Source organism: Chrysochloris asiatica, unplaced genomic scaffold, assembly GCF_000296735.1.
Source record: "Chrysochloris asiatica unplaced genomic scaffold, ChrAsi1.0 scaffold00129, whole genome shotgun sequence".
Lineage (NCBI taxonomy): Eukaryota > Metazoa > Chordata > Mammalia > Afrosoricida > Chrysochloridae > Chrysochloris > Chrysochloris asiatica.
Window position 1 is genome coordinate 1,773,392 of NW_006408647.1, and position 20,354 is coordinate 1,793,745.

Here is a 20,354-nt window from a genome sequence, read left to right on the forward strand (position 1 = left end):
ATCTCTTCAAATTGATTGGCCAAATTTCTTGGCATAAATGAGTGAGTGCCTTCAGTGCTGCATCAGTTTGTTGAAAGATTTCAATTTGTATTCCAATGTTTTCAGTGCAGCTTGGACTTCTTCCTTCAGTACCATTGGTTTTTGATAACATACTATCTCTTGAAATGATGGAACATCCATTGTGTATTCCTTACATTTTCTTTTGATGCTATCTGCATAATTCAATATTTTGCCCATAGAATCCTTCAATAGTGCAAACCTAAGCTTTAATTTTTTCCCTCTGTTCTTTCAACTTGAGAAGTGCTGAGCGTTTCTGTCCTGTTGGTTTTCTAACTCCAGCTCTTTGCACATTTCATTATAATACTTGACTTTGTCTTCTCAAACTGTCCTTTGAAATTTTTTGTTCAGTTCTTTTGCTTCCTCTTTTCTTCCATTTGCTTTAGCTTCTCTAGACTCAAGAGAACATTTCAGAACTTCTTCTGATATCCATTCTGATCTTTTCTTTCTTTCTTGTCTTTTTAATGTCCTTTTGCTTTCTCAATGATATTATTAATGTCATCCCACAACTCTTCCGGTCTTGATCATTTGTGTCCAATGCATCAAATCTGTTCTTAAATTGGTCTCTAAATTTAGGTGGGACATGTTCAAGGTTATATTTTGACTTTCATGCAGTTTTAATTTTTTTTAACTTCAGCCTGAACTTGCATACAAGCAGTTGATGGTCTGTTCCAGTCATCCTGGTCTTTTCTGGCTGATGATGCTGTGGTTTCCCATTGCATCTTCTTATGTTGTTATTGGCGTTGTTAAGTGCTATAAAGTCAGTTCCAACTCATAGTTCCTGTTTACGGTTTCTGAGAAGCAGCTGGTAGGTTTGAATTGTTGGCTTTGTGGTTCCTAGTCCAGTGCTGATCCTACAGTGCCACACCAGGAGTTGCGTCTTCTCACAACTAGATGTGGTGGTGGTTATGTGCCGTGGAGTCGGTTCAACTTACAGCAACCCTGTACAGGGTTTCCAAGGCTATAACTCTTTACAGGGGCAGAAAGCCTCATCTTTCTCCTGTGGAACAGCTGGTATTTTTGAACTGCTGACCTTGCAGTTTGCAACCCGATTTGTAACCACTATGCTACCAGTGCTAGTTAATTTTATGCCTGTGTATTCCATCTTGTGAGGTACACATGTGTAGTTACCATTTATGTTGTTGAAGAAAGCTATTTGCAATGAATAAGTAATTGAGATCTCCAGCATCATTTCTACCACTAAGGCCATATTTTTCAACTACTGGTCCTTTCTCTGTTTCCAACTTTCTCATTACAATAACAAGTAATTATCAGTACATGTTGAGTACATGTTTGATCAACTTGAGACTGGAGAAGCTAGTTGAATTCTTTAGTTGCATCTTCACTGACTTTACTGGTTGATGCCTAAATTTGGATAATGGTTGTATTTACTGGTTTTCCTTGTAACTGTATAGATATTATCTGATTATCTGATCACAGACAGCATTATACTTCAAGATTTATATTGAAATCCTCTTTTCATTGATGAAGGTACTGATTTTCCTCTTCAATTTGTCATGCCTCCAATAATAAACCATATGATTGTTAAATTTAAAATAGCCATTATCAGTCCTTTTCAGCTCACTAACGCCTAGAATATTGATTTTAATGCATACCATTTCATTTTTGACAACTTCCAATATTCTATAGATATTGATGCATACTTCCTATATTCTATGTTCTGAATATTAAGGGATATTTGAAGTTATTTCCCCTCATTTTGAGTTGTGTCCCATAAGCAAATGAAAGCCCAGAACATTTTGCTCCATTCGTGTAGTAAAGGTAAATTTTCTTTAGGGAGAAAGCTCTTCCCCAATAGTATTTTGAGTGTCTTCCAACCTGACTGTCTCATCTTCTGGCACCGTATGTGACAATGGTCTGCTACTGTTCATAAGGTTTCAGTGGCTGACCATTCAGAACTAATCAATCTCTCATACTTCCTAGCTTGTATTAGTCTGGAAGCGCCACTGAATCTTGTCCCCATGTGTGGCTCTGCTGGTATTTAAAATACTGGTGCCATAGCTCCCAGCATCACAGGAATTCACCACAGTGTGTCAAATTGACAGACAAGTGGTTTTTTGTTTGTTTGTTTATTTTTTACCATTTTGCTGTTGTTGTTAAGTGCCTTTGAGTTGTTTCCCACTCATGGCAACTTTGTATAGGGTTTCCGAGTAGCTACTGGTGAATTTGAACTGCCAACCTTGCTGTTCGAACTGACCTTGATGTCCAGTCAGTGCATTATCCCACAGAGCCACACCAGGATTCTTTGGATGTCTTTTATTTCCTTTTTATGCCTTCTTGCTTTGGTTCGGACATCAAGTACCATGTTGAATAAACGTAGGTATCCCTATCTGATTCCCATTCAAAGGGAGAATACTTTTAGTCTCTCTTCAAGGAGAAAAATGTTGACTGTTATGATCATGTGACTAATTTACTTTATGTTTGCAGTGAGTTACCTTGATTGTTTTTCTAACATTGGACCCTACTTGCATATCTGGTATGAGTATTGGGTCATGGTGTTTACTTTTTTATTTATTGTTGGAGTCTATTTGGTAGAAATTTGTTGAGAATTTTTGTGTACATGTTCTTGAAGGATATAAGTTTTTAATTTTCTTTTTAGTGATGTCTTTCTCTGACTTTAGTGTCAGTGTTAAACTGGCTTCATAGAGTGAATTCAGGAGTATCCCATCCTGTTGTATATTCTGGAACAGTTTGAGTAGAATTGGTGTTAGCTTTTCCTGAATGTTTGGTAGTGATGCCATCTGGGTCAGTACATTATTTGCTGGGAGAGTTTTTAAACGACATTTTCAGTTTCTTCTTTTCTTATGGGTCTATTCATATTTTTTCCCTTAGTCTATGTTAGTTTAGTTAGGGAGTGCATTTCTAGAAATATGTCCATTTCTTCTAGGTTTTTGAATTTGTTGGCAAACAATTCTTCATCTTACTGTGTTATAAGCCTTTTTATTTCAGTTGGTTCTGCTGTAATGTTACCCATTTCATTTCTATTTGTGTTATTTTTATCTTGCTTTCCTTTGTTAAACTAGCCAGTGGTCTTCTAGTCTTACTCATTCTTTCTATTTTTTCCCCTTTCATTTTTCCCCCCTGTTTTAACCTTTATTATAAGGTGTCTGGCAGTGTGTTGGGTTGTGCACTGGGTTACTAACTGCAAGGTCAACAGTTCAAATCCCCCAGCTGCTTCAAGGTAGAAAGATGATGCTTTCTGCTCTTGTAAATATTTATTGTTGTTGTTGTTATGTGCCATGGAGTCAGTTCTGACTCACAGCAACCCTGTACAGGGTTTTCAAGGCTGTAAATCTTTACGGGAGCAGAAAGCCTCATCTTTCCCCCATGGAACAACTGGTAGTTTCGAACTGCTGGCCTTGCAGTTCACAGCCTGATTCATAACCACTATGCCACCAGAGCATCTTTGTAAATATTTAAGGCCTCCAACATTCTCTTCAGGGTCAGTATGAGTTGGAACTGACTCAATGAACACAATACCACAGCCATCAAGTTCTGTTATTACCTTTCTTCTGGTGACTATCGGCTTCTTCTGCTCTTTTTTCTTCTACTACTAATTTATGCAGTTGCTAGTTTGAGGTGTGGAGTTTATTTTATTTATTTATTTATTTTGATGTGTGCATTTATTTCTAGAAATTGCCCTTTGAGCACTGCTTTGCTATTTCCCAAAGTTTTAGGAATGTGATCGTTTCATTCTCATTTGATTTTAGAAATTTAAATTTTTCATGTTTTAATTTTTGTAAGACCTTTTTAAGCAGGGTGTTACTTATTGTCCATATATTTCACTTTTTCTTCTTGTTATTCCTGTTACTGATTTCTAATTTTATAACATTGTGATCCAAGTAGATGCTTTGCACTATTTCAATGTTTTTAAATTTAATGAGACTTGCTTTTGGCTGAACATATGGTATATTCTGAAGAATGATTCAGATGTGCTGGAAAAGAATGTGTACTGTGATGCTGTTGGGTAGAGTGTTCTGTATATGTCTTTCAGTCAAGTTGGTTGATTTTGTTGCTTAGATCTTCTGTATCTTGTTGAGTTTCTTTCCAGTAGCTCTGTCCATTGAAAGTGATATGTTAAACTGTTCTACTATTGTCTATTCAATTATTTAAAAGTCTGTTTTGTATATTTTGAGGATCTTTCATTGGGTGTGTAGATAATTATTTTGGTTAAGTCCTCTTATGGATTGATCCTTTAATCATAATGTAATCCCATTCTTTGTTTTTTATGTTGGTTTTGGCTTTAAAATCTGATTTATCAGAAATTAATGTTGTGACTTCTGCTCTTTTTCTGGTCATTGTTTGATTGATATATTTTTTTCATCCTTTGATTTTTAGCTTATTTTTAGCTTTGTGTCAAAGTGAACTTGTGTCTTTTGTAGACAGTATATTGATGGATCATGTTTTCTTACCCATTCTACCACTCTCTGTTTCTTGACAGGTGCATTAAATTCACTGAAACTATTGATAGGTGTAAATTTGCTGCTGTGTATGTGGTGCTCACGATTTCTTTTTTTCATATGTTTTTCTGTGCTAATCTATTTATTTAGTTGTTTTGTTTTGTTTTTGTTTCATTTCCTCAGTTGTCTTTGGTTTTGTGTTTTTTGAGTCTTCATGATTTTCTCCTGGTTTATTAATTTTGTATTTGTCTACCATGCAATTTATTTGATGTTTCTAGGTCTGTTTTATTATATCACTATGGGTTTCTCTACACTTGGAATAATCTGTAACTACACTATTTGTTGCCTCTTTTTGATTCATAGTTGCTATCATTTACTGATTGACATCTCTTGCCCCCTATCTTGTAGGCTTATTTTATTTTTGAAAATTCTTTATTTAGGTTGGTTTATGAATGATATTTTCGTATTTCTTAACTTCAGATTATTGTCCGATGTTGTTGGTTCTCTGTTTAAATGACTCCCTTAAGCACTTTTTATAAATTTGGCCTGATGTTTTATAAATTCTTTTAATCTCTGATTATCTGGAAATGCCGTGATTTTGTCATACTTGAGGGGCAATTTTGCTAGATATACAACGTTAAGAAAAAAAGTATTGCTACAAGGTCATAGAATGACTTATTAAACAAGGATATCAAAATGTGAGGCTATTGTTCCTTGACATATCCTCCATCTAGGTCTATACACTTCTGAAGGTGGCACTTTCATCTCTGATTTTTTCCTGAAGAATTTTGTGCTCTTTGATTGGCACCATGTCAAAACAGCATTTTGGAATTTTCAAAGGACTCAAATCTGGTTCATTTTCAATGCTTTTTAAGTTTGGAGAATACAGCATTCTGAAAAGGAAAGATCAGGACTGTAGGGTAAATGGGATAAGATTTTCCAATGAAGTTCTCATAGGACACTTTTTGCTGCTTTTGAATATTGAACAGGTGAATTACCACAATGGTAAAACATTCCTCGGTACAAATTTCCTGGCTTTTTCTCACCAATACAGTTTTCAATTTTCTTAGTACTTGTGGATCATGACAAGCTATGGAAGACATTGTGGAGCATGAGTATTCTAGAATGCGTCATTGTGTTCATGAGGAACATGTACATAGACCAAGAGGCAGTCATTTGAACAAAACAAGAGGAACTGAATAGTTTAAAATGAAGAATGGTGTGTGCCAGATTTTATTTTTTTGCATCATTCTTATTGAAACTGTACACTGAACAAATAATCCAAGAAGCTGGATTATATGATGGAAGAACGTGGCATTAGGATTGAAGGAAGATTCATTAACAACCTGTGATATACAGATGATACAACCTTGCTTGTTGAAAGTGAAGAGGACTTAAAATACTTACTGATGAAGATTAAAGGCCAAAGCTTCAGTATGGGTTGCACCTCAACTTAGAGGAAACAAAAATCCTCACCACTGGACCAGTGAATAGCATAACAATAAATGGAGAACCTTAGAACAACAGGATTCTGATACAGGGATCAAGACAAAGTCTGAAGGGGTAAAGGAAGGAAATAATGTTTAGGTGCTTGACTGTCTTGCAGATATTGGTTTTTCCTGCCTACTATAATAAAATACACATTTAAGTGGGGCAGAGACTAATATAATTACAGAAAGCATGTAAGCCCATCTTCAGCCTATAAGTGATTAGATTAGCTAAAAGGGGTACTAGAATTTGCCCGGGAAAATAGGCTTCTTGTTAAGCCTTGTGGAGTATGATACCTTATGTGAAATCCTAAGCCCCATGCAGAACCTGCTAAGTTGAGACATTTCCACTTGAAAGGACAAGCAGACCAACCCAAAGAGGCTACACAAACAGAAAATATTACTTGAAAGAAAGATCTGCAGGAAAAAAACCCCCACAAAACAACCCCCCCAAAAAAAAAAAAAAAACCAAAAAACAAAAAACAGACTTCTTGACTGTTACAAGATCAAGCAAGTTGTTTTCCTTGGAGCCATCAAGGCAAGAAAGGTCAGCCTATCAGGGTAACCCACTTATAAAAATGAAACTCAAAGGGAACACACAAGCAAGCTTGTAAGTTTGCTAGTGACCATCCTGGTCTACTTGTGATTGGAAGTGGGGGAAGCACAGCAATGAAGACATGGGCTGAGTTTGACTGTGTTATTTAGATATCCATCAACCTTGAGATAAGAGAGAGAAGAGGAAAGGTTAGCTGAAGTTTAGGTAGACTTGCCCTTATGGAACTAGGCACTTGAGGCTAGAATTGAAAGTAAAGTAGCCAGCTGGTCTGAGGTGAGGGGAGGTGTGCAAGAGCTCCCAAACTTGCAGATGGTACCCATTTGATCTAGCTTGGATGGCTTGCTAATCAGAACTCAACTAGATGAAGACAAAGAAGTTTGACACAGGAAGCAAGCACAAATTGCTACAATTTGATGAACTGGTTCTTTGTTTATGGATGTAGTTGCTCAAAATTCCAACTGAAAGGGAAGGAATTTTAGTATCAAGAATCAGGGTATGTCCCCTCAGTACACTGGGTAACTATAGACAGGCAACTTAGACACTGGCCACCCAAAGAAAAAAAGGGGGTGAGAGGGAGCTGTAAATTCAAGAAGTGGCTGGCTTACAAGCTTTCATGAGTGTGCTTAGTTTCAGAATGAGGTGGGTAAGATAGAATCCCCACTGAATAGTTTTCCTCATGTCCAGTTGGGTCTGGTGAAAAGGGATAGGGGAAGATGAGGATAGGATTTTTGTTATTTATAGTGACAATCATGACTAATTGTGATGGTCACAACTGTGAAGGTAGAAGATATGAAACTAAAAGAGGGGAGTAGTTAATCTTTCATTCCAGGAACATAGCACCTTAGGACCATCAAGAGGAAAGAGCATGAGTGGAGCATGGGATCCTAACCATAAAAGCAGTGACAGCAGAGACAGAGGCCGAGGTGATAGCATAGAGAGATAGAGCAGCTGAGGACTCTAGGCCCAAGGAATGAGAAAAGTCGTGTGCTTACAGGCAGGAAGCTGGCTTGCAAAATGTACCCTTCAGACATTTAAATAAGTATATATTCTCTGTGTGTTTTGTGTACATAAAAAAAGGTGGGGGAGGGGGGAACTGAGGTAAATACTGTTATTTGGTGCATGAAGGAGATTGTAATCATTGCAATGAAACAAAATATTATTTGTTGAGTGTAAAACTGATATTCTGTCCTATAACCTATCAGTCAATTCACAATAAAAACTTTAAAAGAAAAAAAATGTAAATGGAGAAAAGATTGAAGTTGTCAAAGACTTCATTATGCTCTTATCAACACTCATGGAAGTACCAGTCAAGAAATCAAATGACATATTACATTAGGCAAACCTGCTGCACAAGACCTCCATAAAGTGTTGAAGAGCAAAAATGTTAGTTTGAGGTCTAAGATGTGCCTTGTTATTTTCAATAAATAGCCTTGTATGCATGTAAAAATTGAACAATGAATAAGGAAGGCAGTAAAGGAATTATACATTGATAGGATATTGAATGGATATTGAATGATTTAAAATCAGGAAAGGTGATCCAGGGTTGTATCCTTTCACAATACTTATTCAATCTGTATGATGAGTAAATAATCTGAGTAGCTACATTATATGAAGAACATGGCATCAGGATTGAAGGGAGACTCATTTACAATTTGTGATATGCAGATGACTCAATCTTGTTTACTGGAAGCAAAGAGGACTTAAAATATTTCCTGATTAAGATTAATTACCACAGCCTTCAGTATGGATTGCACCTTAATGTAAACAAAACAAAAATCCGCACAACTGGACAAATAAATAGCACAATGATAAAGAGAGAAAAGATTGAAGTTGTCAAATAGTTAATTTTGCTTGGATTCATTATTAACACTCATGGAAGCAGCAATCAAGAAATCAAATGAATTATTGCATTTGTCAAATCTACTACAAAAGACCTCTTTAAAATGTTAAAGAGTAAAGATATCAGTTTGAGGACTAAGGTACAATTTACCCAAGCCTTGGTATTTTCAATAGCCTCATTTGCATGTGAAAGTTGTACAGTGAATACGGTAGGTCATAGAATAATTGATGCATTTGAGTGATAGTGTTGGGGATGAATATTAAAGGTACCAGGACTACCAGAAGAGCAAACAAATTTGTCTTGGAATAAGGACAGCCAGAATTCTCCTTAGAAACCAGAAGACTAGATTTTGACTGTGTATTTGGGGCATGTTATCAGGATGGACCAGTCCCTAGAGAAGGATGTCATGCTTGGTAAAGTGGAGGGTCAGCAAAAAGACAAAGATCCCCAAGGAGATGGATTCATACAGTGGCAACAACAATGGCCTCTAACAAGCAACAATTGTGAGGATGGTGCAAGACTCTGCAGTGTTTCGTTCTGTTGTGCTGAGTTGAAACTGACTCTCGGGTACCTAACAACAACAACAATAACAACAATATTGCCCATATTTATTGCTTACAGTTGCTTAGACCTGGTTATTCCTTAGCTTAATTTTACTATATTCTCAAACTAGTATATTAAATAGAGTCTTGCAGAAGTTATAAAAATAGTAGTTGTTGTTGTTGTTGTCAGGTGCCATCGAGTCGGATCCGACTCACAGCGACCCCATGCACAGCAGAACGAAACAATGTCAGCAGTTCGAAACTACCAGCCGCTCCGCGGGAGAAAGATGAGGCTTTCTACTCCTGTAAAGATTTGCACCCTCGGAAACCCTGTACAGGGTCGCTATGGGTCAGAATCGACTCAACGGCACTTAACTTAAAAATAGTAGTAACAGCTAACAATTATTGAGTGGTTATTATTTCTCTGTTCTGGTATGTGCACTTTTTCATTTAATCCTTATTATCTCCACTTTATAGGTGAAAAACTAATAAGAAAGCCTAAGTGCATTAAACTGCTAAGTAGTTGAAATTCAAATCCAGGTTCTTCTAGTTTCAAAGATGATGCTTTAGGTAAAATCATTGTCAAGAATATGGGCTCAGGTGAAAAGCTGCTTGGGTTCAAATCCTGGCTGGTTCCAGACATTACTTGTATGAACTTATGCAAATTCTGTAACCTTTCTATTTTTGTTGTTCCATCTGTAAAACGGAGGTGACAGTGACTATTTAATGAGTGTTTTGTAAAGATTTATTGTACACCAACACACTCAAATAATTTATGAGTCAGTGAGAATGACATAGGAGCAGGTTAGTGTTTAGAACAGTGCTTGGCAAAAAAAAATCATCTATCTATAGTTCGATCGATAGATTCATTTTACTCTAAAGTCATATTTTTTGAAAACTGTATTGGTAATTTTAGAACCTCTATTCCTGCTCCTTACTTATCCCCCAGTCCCCTCCAAGAATTAATGTTTTTGACATTTTCCCCTACCCCATTTACATTCACCAACCTGGAGATTAAATGGAAGGAACACCATTATTTTCAAAGTAGCTATAACCATATATCATGGCTCCCCAGTCTTTCTTCAATTATTAATTTGATATTCGTGGTTTATTATTTGAACTCTTCTTGTTGTTGTTGTTGTTGTTATGTGCCATTGAGTAGGTACTGACACATAGCAACCCTATGCACAACAGAACGAAACATTTCCCAGTCCTGTGTCAACCTTACAATTGTTGCCATGCTTGACCCCATTGATGCTGCCATTTTGCCAATCCATCTTGCTGGGGGTCTTCTTCTTTTTCTCTGACCCTCCACCTTACCAAACATGATATACTTCTCCAGTGACTTGTCCCTCCTGACAATATGTCCGAAGTATGAGAGATGAAGTTTGGCCATCCTGGCCTCCAAGGAGCATTCTGGCTGCACTTCCTACAACACAGAACTCTTAGTTTTTGTTTATATAGAAGCATAGCAACCAGTTGCCTAAAGGTGAGGCAATGATAACTTGGCTGTGCTTCTTGCCATAAGATTTTATAACTTATAAAACTGATCATTTCTTCTAGTTAATTTGTTCGAAGTTAATGGTTTTATTGTGGTTTAATTTTGGAAACAATGCATTAATTTTTTTTTTTTTCTTGTGAAATTCTTGACAAAACCATTAGACGATCTTGGTAAAACCAGATTTCAGAACCAGATACTGCTTGAGAATAGAATTACTGTGACAACATGCCGTTGTTTTGAAGAGAACAAAAAATTCATTGTCATATTTAGTGCTTGAAATGAAATGAAACAGAATAAATTTCAGGCAAGTTGGAAACCGTTTTACTTATTTCCCTCAAACTTATATATTTTTTTCTGAAAATTTATTTTAAATTGTATTTAAATATTAATTTCCTTAAAATGTATTCCTTATTTATTTCATGAAGTAGAAAGATAAACCATCCCATTTAATTTTTTTTTCTTAAAACAGTGCATTTCCAGTACTGGTTCTTGTTAGAATTTAAAAGTAGGGTGTTAATCGCCAAGAGGATAATGGTGTTTTCTTGTTAATTTATGGTGTTACTGTGTTTTATTCTTCTGAGCAAATTTAAAATAATATTTTTTAAAGAATTTGTTTTATAATTTCTTCCCTCCTTATCCCCAACTCCAGCCAACATTTGAATTTTCCAGTGTTGCTAAAGCTAAGATTTTGGTTGTGCCCATGTGTTTTGATTCTCATCACACCAATTTTAAATTACTTGATACTTCTGAAGATTCCAAATAAATTTAGATTTTTTAAGATAGAGTAGATTGGAATATAGTAATTTACCATCTTTTCAGCCTATTGAAATTATATCATGGGTCTACTAGGCATTGGGTGACATATTAAATATATTCTTGCTACCAGCTTTTGAAGAAATTGATGTCTTTAGTCAAGTCATGCATATAAATTTGATCAGTGCTATTTTGTAAGGATTTGGATCTAAGGGTTTATATATAAAACTTCTTATCTACAAGAAGATATAGTCTCAGATATGCAGAGTCATGCTCAAGATGTCTATGGGTTTCCACATTTTCACACTGAGATTGCTAGGTCAAAGCCAAATTCTAATTCCATTTAGTTTTATAGAACAATCAGCTTTTTCCCCTTTCCCAACTAGTTTCCAATTATTTAGCTTTTCCCCTCTAAAATCTATACAGCAAAGTTAAGCACTATGTTCCCTCTAATTTCATAGCATATTTGAAGGAGCTTTGTAGGGAATTGAACAAGATGAATGAATATCAAAGCATGAAAAAGGCTGGGGTTCTTGAATCGTATTTGAGACATGCTAAATTATTTAAAGAAGGCTATAACAATTTTTATTCAAACATGAAGTGACAAAAACCCCCCCAAAACAAAATAGACACTAGAAAACAGCCCTACCTCCCACCCAGATAATCATTTCGATTTATTTTAAGAAGGAGAGGAGTATTCTTGTTGATTTCATAAGAATAAAGGCAACAGTTAGCCTTTTTTATTTTTTATTTTTAGCTAATTCATGAATCTTTGAGTTAAATTTAAGCCCAGGTTACTTTGGTAGGATTTAAAGTAGTAAGACATATGTGAATAAAATGATACTAGGCCTGTGTAATTCTGAATAATAAAATAAAGATTAAGATGGTAATTTTGGTCCCTCAAGTACTGGTATTTAAACTTTAAAAAAATCAATCAAGAGAGAAGATTAAGTGGTGTTTCTTTGGCACTAAAAATGCAAAGCTAAGACTAAAATGTTCTATTTTCACAGATTTAAGATAAAAAGAATGATTTTAAAGACATTAAAATTACTATAAAAGTCTCTTCAGTTTGTAAAGAATCTCCTATGAAGCACACTTAGGAGAAATCCCTGAGTGTATTAAACACTCTATTAGTATCTTGCTTCATAAACAAAGAGGAACAGTTTAAAAGTTTAGGAAGTAGTATCTATTTATAAGCTTCCCTCCATAGTTCTTATAAATCAAGTTGCCAAATGCTTGACAGGAGAAGTGACACATTCACAAAATTAAAATATATTACTTGAACCCATTAACCATTCCTAGGTAAATCCAAAAACCATTCTCTAATGGTGTTTCTATTCTGTTTTAGCCACTCAATATTGTTTTTCACTGTTTCCAGCACTTGCTTCCTAGGTTTTTCTCCTGCTCCAGCTTCTGGATATTTGTTGAAAAAGCTCTCCATCTAGAAAAGTAAGGGAAATAATAACTAACGAAGTCATTTTAAACTCAATTTATCTTCAGTCATTTCAGATACAAACTGGATTTGTTTCGTTATGTAAACATTCAATATCACTTAACAACATTGAGATATATCTCTTGCACCATCATTCAGACTGAGGCCCCATCTCTCAGGTTAGCAATCACTAGCCATGGCTTTTGTACCCTGGCAGCTTGTAAACCAAAAGGGATCTGACATGTTGGGGAAGGAGAGTAGCATATCAGGCTGAGTGCCCATTTTTGCTTCTACTGGTTTCCATCTATTTTGTGCATTCCCTGCAAAATTTGGTTTGTGGAATGATAGTCCTGCTTAGTCGTTCACCCCAGGAATCTGGAGTATTTTAAAATACTTTTAGTTTACTTACTAATGGCTCATTAAAACAAAATAAAACAAAACAAAAAACTGTGATTTTACCTTCTTTCTAAAACACTCTCCAAAGCTTAATCATAGTATTATTTGCACTTTATAAAAATAGGAATTATTTTGTTTTTTAACATTCTAATGGACTCCACAAGGCTGGCAGTTAAAACCCATCGACTGCTCCTCAGAAACCCTACACAGGGTCATTTATGAGTCTGGACTGCCTCAATAGCATGTTACAACAACAAAATCTAATACACAGATATAAAAAATTCATATAATCTCTATTTGTCCAACATAAATAAACACATTGTTTTCCTGAGAACTGAGATATCTGAAACGTTAGTAATTGGAAATTACATTGACATTATGCATTCTGAGTACTCTTGATGAACTTATCCCAGGGTTATATCGACCTGAAAAAGGGAGACATACTATTCACACTTTGGTAAACTGAATTGTCTCCTGTAAACGTCTAAGCCTTCCAAGGCCTCACCTTTCTTGACTTTAAAATTTTGTTTTTGTTTCTTGATCATTGTTTTGTTTTTCAGTTCAGAAAAAAAAAAAAATCACTCTTTATTAGATACAAGAATTAATTCATTCTCAATTTCTTCTGTGATTTGACTAGAGAAACCATCATTTCTATTTAGAAAAAAAAAAAAAATTAGACCATACTATTGTTGTTGTTGTTGTTAAGTGCCATCGAGTCGATTCCGACCCATAGCGACCCTGAACAGGGTTTCCGAGGGTGTAAATCCTTACAGGAGTAGAAAGCCTCATCTTTCTCCCACGGAGCAGCTGGTAGTTTCGAACCACTGACCTTAAGGTTCGCAGCCCGATTCATAACCACTATGCTACCAGAGCTCCTTCAGACCATACTATAGAGGGATTTATCTTCATACCTGCCAGAGTTGTAGTTCAGTGTTGAAAGATTCTGCTATTGTGACAATCCGGCCAAGATTTCTGTCATTGAGGGTAAATCTGGAGAAAAATTTAGAGGTATTACAGAGTGTAAGTGCTGGAATTTTCATCTTTTCTCTAAATGTAGGTGTTCCCTTTTGTCAGTTTTTTTTAAAGGTATTTGGCAGATAATATTACATTTAATTTAAAATAATTACTTTCAAAAGTAACTCTTAGTAAATTATGGACCTCTATAGACAAATTCATACCATTTTCCAAGCTGTAGAAGACTACTAATTGCATTCTTCAAGTCGGGTCTCCTTTTTTCCACCACAAATGAGCACCCAATTAGAGATTATATTTCTCAATCCCCCTCACAGAGAGGTTTAGACATGTGTCCCAGTTCTCACCAATGAAATATGAGCACTAGAGATATATGCAACTTTTGCCTTCTTGCAACTTCCACCCTTCCTTTTTTCAAAAAAAAAAAAAAAAAGGAAAATTGGTTCTTCAGACAACCTTTTTCCTCTTCCCTTTTCCCCAAAGCTAGAACATGGGCACTCTAGATCCAGCTTCAACCACAGAGGTAGAATAATGCCCAGGATGTGACTGAACAGAAAGAAGGAAAGAATCTAAGTCCTTGAATTGCCTCATAGTGCAGAGCCATCCACTTTTCAAGATCACCAGTTACCATAGTCTTAACTCACTGCATTTCTGGGTGTCTGTTATAACAGCTTGGCTTTTATCTGAACCACACACTGTCATTCTTCCTGCATATTTGTTGAATTTTCCAAAAACTTTATTAGCTATTAGCAAGATTGGAGTTATGATGTGTATCAGGCTGGCTAAGTAAAGATATCTGAAGCTAGATGCCAAAATAAATTTCTAGAGAATTTTCTGTCCCTTTTGCATAGTTTCTTTTAAAGAGCAAGAATCAGAAGTTGTCCTACAGACTAAAGTAAAAGTAGTTGTGATACGTGTGAAAATTCTATCACGACTTGTCATCATACAAGAAAAACCACTGGAAAAATTTTTGTATAAAACCTGGAATGTTTGGGAGGGATATAAAAATATATATCTATATGTAAAGAGATAATAAAGCAGTAAGAGGAAATGTACATTTAAAAAGTAGCATACAATAAAAGCAGATACCAGGAAGATAAAAACTGGTAAAGGTCATTGTATACCAAGTAAGAATTTTATACTAAAAAGCAATAACAACAACAAAAGCCCCCAAACCTGCTATAAACAAAATTAAAAGTAAAAAACTAACTGGGAAAAATAATTGTAACATAAATAATAAAACCCAAACCAAATACACTGGAGTAAATAGATTTTGACTTATAGGCACCTTATAGAATAGAATAGAACTGTCCCATAAGGTTCCCAAGGCTGTAATCTTTATGGAAAGAGGGCTGGTGGTGCAGTGGCTTCAGCACTGGACTGTTAACTCAAGGTTGATGATTCAAACCCACTAGTCACACTAAGAGAAAAAGATGAGGTCCCCATTCAGATTTACAGTCTCAGAAATCCTATGGAGTAATTTTCATCAGTCCTAGCCTATAGTCACTGTGAGTTGAAATTGATTCTGTGACAGTAGCTTGGTGGTGGCTTTGTGCCACGGAGTCGGTTCCAACTCATAGCGACCCTGTACAGGGTTTCCGAGGCTGTGAATCTTTACAGGAGCAGAAAGCCTCATCTTTCTCCCGCGGAACAGCTGGTAATTTCGAATTGCTGACCTTGCGGTTCGCAGCCCGATTCATAACCACTATGCAACTTACAAACTTATAAATCCATCTACCCTCCTACTATCGCATGCGCTTTTTGTTCCCACCCCGACCCATTTAAAAGCTAACGTAAACAAATCCCTCTTACATGTTAAATATCTCATTATGCACTGGCTGTTATTCATCAACACTTTAAAATCTGTTATATATGTTAAGATATATTTTAGATTTAAAAAAAAAAAAACCCTCCTTTTTGATCTGATATCTCTACACTTAAATCCTTTTTCTCTCCTCATTTATAGTCAACATTTTCCAAGAGATTTCTCTACATTTTTTGTTTTCATCTCTTTATTACTAATCTAATGTGCTATAAGGAGTCCTGGTGTGATGCTGTGGGTTAATGCGCCAGACTGTAAAGCCATTTGAACTGCAAGGTCGGCAGTTCAAGTTCACCAGGCAGTTCAAGCTCACCAGCTGCTCCTCGGAAACCCTATACAGAGTCGCTATGGGTCAGAACCGACTCTACGACACTTCACAACAACAACAACAAATTTGCTATAAAGTGGGTTCTGGTCTCCAATATTCCACTGAAAAACTTTTTCTAAGGTTATCAATGGTTTTCATGTCAGTAATTCATAAATTTTTCAACTTTCAACTTACTTAAACTTTAAGTAGTACTTGACAGGGTACTGTAACTTCTTTGAACCAATCTGCACTTCAAATTACCAAAGGAGAGTCATAGGCAGCTTGTTGTTGTTATTAGATGCCATTGAGTTGGTTTTGACTCATAGCAACCCTGTGTACAATAGAGGGAAACACTGAAAGGTCCTGCACCATATTCACAATTGTTGTGATGCTTGAAACCATTGCTGATGCATCTTTGCCAATCCATCTCATTAGGTGTCTTCCTCTTTTTTGCTGACCCTCCACTTCACCAAGCATGATGTCCTTCACCAAGGATTGCTCCCTCCTGTTAATATATCTGAAATATGAGAAGAACTCTTGCCATCCTGGCTTCTAAGGAGACTTCTGGCTATACTTCTTCCATAACAAATTTGTTTGTTCTTCTTGCAGTCCATGGTATTTTTAATATTCCTCTCCAACACCATAACTCAAATTCACCAATTCTTCTATGATCTTCCTAATTCACTGTCCAACTTTCACATGCATATGAGGCTATTGAAAATGCCATGACTTGGGTCAGGTGCATCTTAGTCCTCACACTGACATCTTTGCCCCTGAGCACTTTGAAGAGATCTTGTACAACAGATTTACCTAATGCAATATGCCATCTGATTTATTGACTGCTGGTTCCATTAGTACTGATGGTCGATCCAAGCAAAATGAAGTCTTTAACAATTTCAATCTTTCTCCATTTATTATGGTGTTATATATTGGTCCAGTTGTGAGGATTTTTGTTTTCCTTAATTGAGGTGCAACCCATACTGACGGCCGTGGTCTTTGATCTTCATCAGTAAGTATTTTATGTCCTCATCACTTTCACCAAGTAGGGTTATATCCCTGCATATTGCAGGTTGTTAATGAGCCTTCAGTCAAGCCTGATGTCAAGTTCTTCTTCATATAATTCAATTTCTCAAATTATTTGCTCAGCATATCTGTTTCCAGCTGTTTCTTTTCATTTTGAGTCATACTCCATCAGCAAATGAGTACCCAAAGCCTTGTTCCATACACGTCATTACATTGACTCTACTTAGAGGCAGCATCTCTTCACAAACTGTATTTTAATTGTCTTCCAATCTGAGGGGCTCATCTTTTGACACTATACAGACAACGTTCCACTGCTATTCATAAGGCTTTCAGTGGGTAATTTTTCAGAATTGGACGGCCTCTTCTGTCTCCCTATTCTGTCTTTGGAAGTTCCACTGAAAGCTGTCTACTATGGGTGACTCTGCTGGTATTTGAAATACTGATGACATAGCTTCCAGCTGCATTAGTGCAACATGCAAGTCACCAAAGTACAAAAACCTGACAGACAAGCATGGTTTTGTTCTTTGTGACTAAATATTAAAGAACGTATTTTATAGCTAAAAATAAGTAGGTTAAATAAATACTGTGACTCTTGTCTTTGGTACTTTGGGGTTAAATCTCAAATTGGCAAAAACATTAATAGCACCATCATCAGTTGTCATGAAAATCACAAAACAATTGTTTATGTTTTAAAAATTCAGTTATTTATTTAGGATTACAATAAGTTGTTTAAAAATGGGAAGAGTAAAACTATTTGTTTTCAAATTTGGAAAAAAACATAAAAGTTTGGAAATACTGGGGTGAAGTTTTGCTTCATTTCAGTTGAATTTTTGTTATCCAAATTTTAATGAAAATTCTATTAATTATTGTTTGGGGCATATATGACTATTTTGTACTTTGTTAAAAACATACATTTTTAATGGAAATTTAGCATTTAATTTTGGAGGACTGAATTCAAGAATGAAATCTTTCTCTTCTGTAAGGTTGAATAAATAAGAATTTTTTAAAAAACAACTCTTCCCTTGGTTTTGCTCTTGTTCTTACTATTTAACATTTTAAAACTGCTGTTGCCTGGGAAATACAGGTTCGTCTTAAGTGTGGGAGAAAGATGAGGTTCTCTGTTCTCATATAGATTTACAATCTCAGAAACTGTAAGAAACAGTTCCACTCTGTCCCTGAGGGTCACTATGAATCGGAATTAACTCAATGGCAGTGAGTTGTAAGTTCTATGCAAAAGACCTCAAGTTTACTTACCTGGTCAAGGGAGATCAGTTATTACTCATACAAGGTCAGTAAAATATATGGTTCTAGTCCTGATGTGGTGCTGTGGGTGAATGCTCTGGACTGCAAAGTCAGTTTGAACCACAAGGTTGGTGGTTCAAGCATACTAGTTGCTCCTTGGAAACCCTATACAGGGTAGCTATGGGTTGGAACTGACATTAACTGTTCCTGTCATTGTGTCAGGTGCTAGTGCAAAACAAGGATTATATTAACTTGTTTTTGCCAAATGAAAAATAATATAGTTTTGTCTTATCTCTAGGTCTTAGAATCTTATTTGATTATTAGAAACAATTTGATCACTGGAAACAAATAAATTTAGAAAAAGAATTGTGCTTAAAATCAACTAGCTTATTGTTCCCATAGAAAGAAAATGCAATGATCAAAGAGTAATATACCATTTCAGATATCAAAGAAAGTGCAACAAATAGAAAGAAAAAAAAAAAGAAAAGAAAATCTGCAAATGGCATTAAACAAAGGAAACACCAAACCATTATCTGATTATCCCACCTGTTGACAAGATATTCCCAGTTGAGCTCTATCCAATTCCAGGCCATGTTCTTCCCATAGCTGTTATATGAGATATATCGGATGACTGTGAACACATCCTGACTTTTAATAAGGGTTGTGTTCTTGAGCAAATCCAAATACCTAAGAGAAGTCAAATAGAAACATAACTCAAAATGAACTTTTAATGTTCACCCTTAGCTAAATTCAGCAGAATAGCTCTTTCAATCCAACAATTCAGTTTTTGAGGTGTCAAGTGACAAAAATAATTAAATATAACAAATGATGAAAGATGGTTTAGAATTTATAAATACATTTAACTTCTTTTAAAGAACAACATGAGTTTGAAGCCCAGTGAAATTTAAGTTATATAATCTTTTAAAAATAAATTACTTTGCAAGTACTGCAAACAATAAAAATTATAATAGGAAATCCTTAACTTAAAAAAATTAATGAAATTTATTGAATAGGAGTACTTCACCCACTTACCTGCTATTCTAGTGAACTAAAAAAAAAGGAGCCAATAAATTAAGGGAAACATTTATACTTTTATTTTTCTGTAAGATAACATTTAAGCCTAGTTTTATCATCTCTAGACTTTAAGAACCAACCTTTTAATAAAATATGTATGGTTAGATTGTTGTTAAATGCTGTCAAGTCAATTCCTACTCATAGAGACCGTATATGTATGGTTTCCGAGGAAAGACTTTTGAATTTGATTGGCTGGCAATAATTATAGTAAAACACAAATACATCCAAGATAAATTAGATGATCAAATTGATTGATTTCATTAAATTTATGCTATGACTGTACATTCAGCTGAATTTTTAGCTCAAGATCTTAAAATGGCATATTATTATTCGATAGCATTTCCAGTTAAGATCAGCATCTATTGTATTCATTATGAGAAAACTGCCTCAAAAATATATGTCTACTAGACTTCCAGCAAGACGTTGGATGAGGCAGACAGGCTGTGTGGGTTCTAGAGATCTGGAGCAGAACCTGCCTGAATTCATAATCAGCCACTCTGCCCTAATTGCCCTTTGGTTTGGAAACTAGTAATCTGAAGGGTTCCATGAATTGGGTGTTCTTAGCACAGCCTAGCTCAATAGGAATTCCATCTGGAGCTTGGTACTCAGTTGTCCCACTCCTCTTACACCACCTTGTGAGTTCCTTGGAGGAATTCTGTCCATAGACCCCAATGTTTTCTGGGGTTAACAAACATTGGTGTATCACTATTTGTTGAGCCCCTGTTTTCTATACATATTCATTTTATTCCCACAGTCTATATGCAGGTGAGTTTTGGATATGTTTTGCTGGCATTGGCTGATGTCTATCACTGATCAGCTGGAATAGGAACTAGTATTGGCTTGTGTCCAGTAGGTTGAGCTGTAAAGGGTACAAATGTGGCTGAGCTCTATGGGCATGATTGCTGTTTGCCATCAGGTGGGACAAGAGG

General features: G+C 35.7%; 1 protein-coding gene across 1 annotated transcript in view; it reads right to left on the reverse strand.

Annotated features, from left to right (window-relative positions):
- Positions 1-12,445: 12,445 nt before the first annotated feature.
- The window catches only part of ENPEP (glutamyl aminopeptidase (aminopeptidase A)), a 148,434-nt gene continuing 140,525 nt past the window's right edge, over positions 12,446-20,354 (reverse strand). Inside the window, exons 18-20 of the mRNA XM_006869336.1 lie at positions 18,898-19,038; positions 13,897-13,975; positions 12,446-12,598 (exon numbers count right to left, since the gene is read on the reverse strand). Coding sequence (XP_006869398.1) covers positions 12,446-12,598; positions 13,897-13,975; positions 18,898-19,038 — 373 coding nt within the window. The remainder of the gene's footprint in view (positions 12,599-13,896; positions 13,976-18,897; positions 19,039-20,354) is intronic.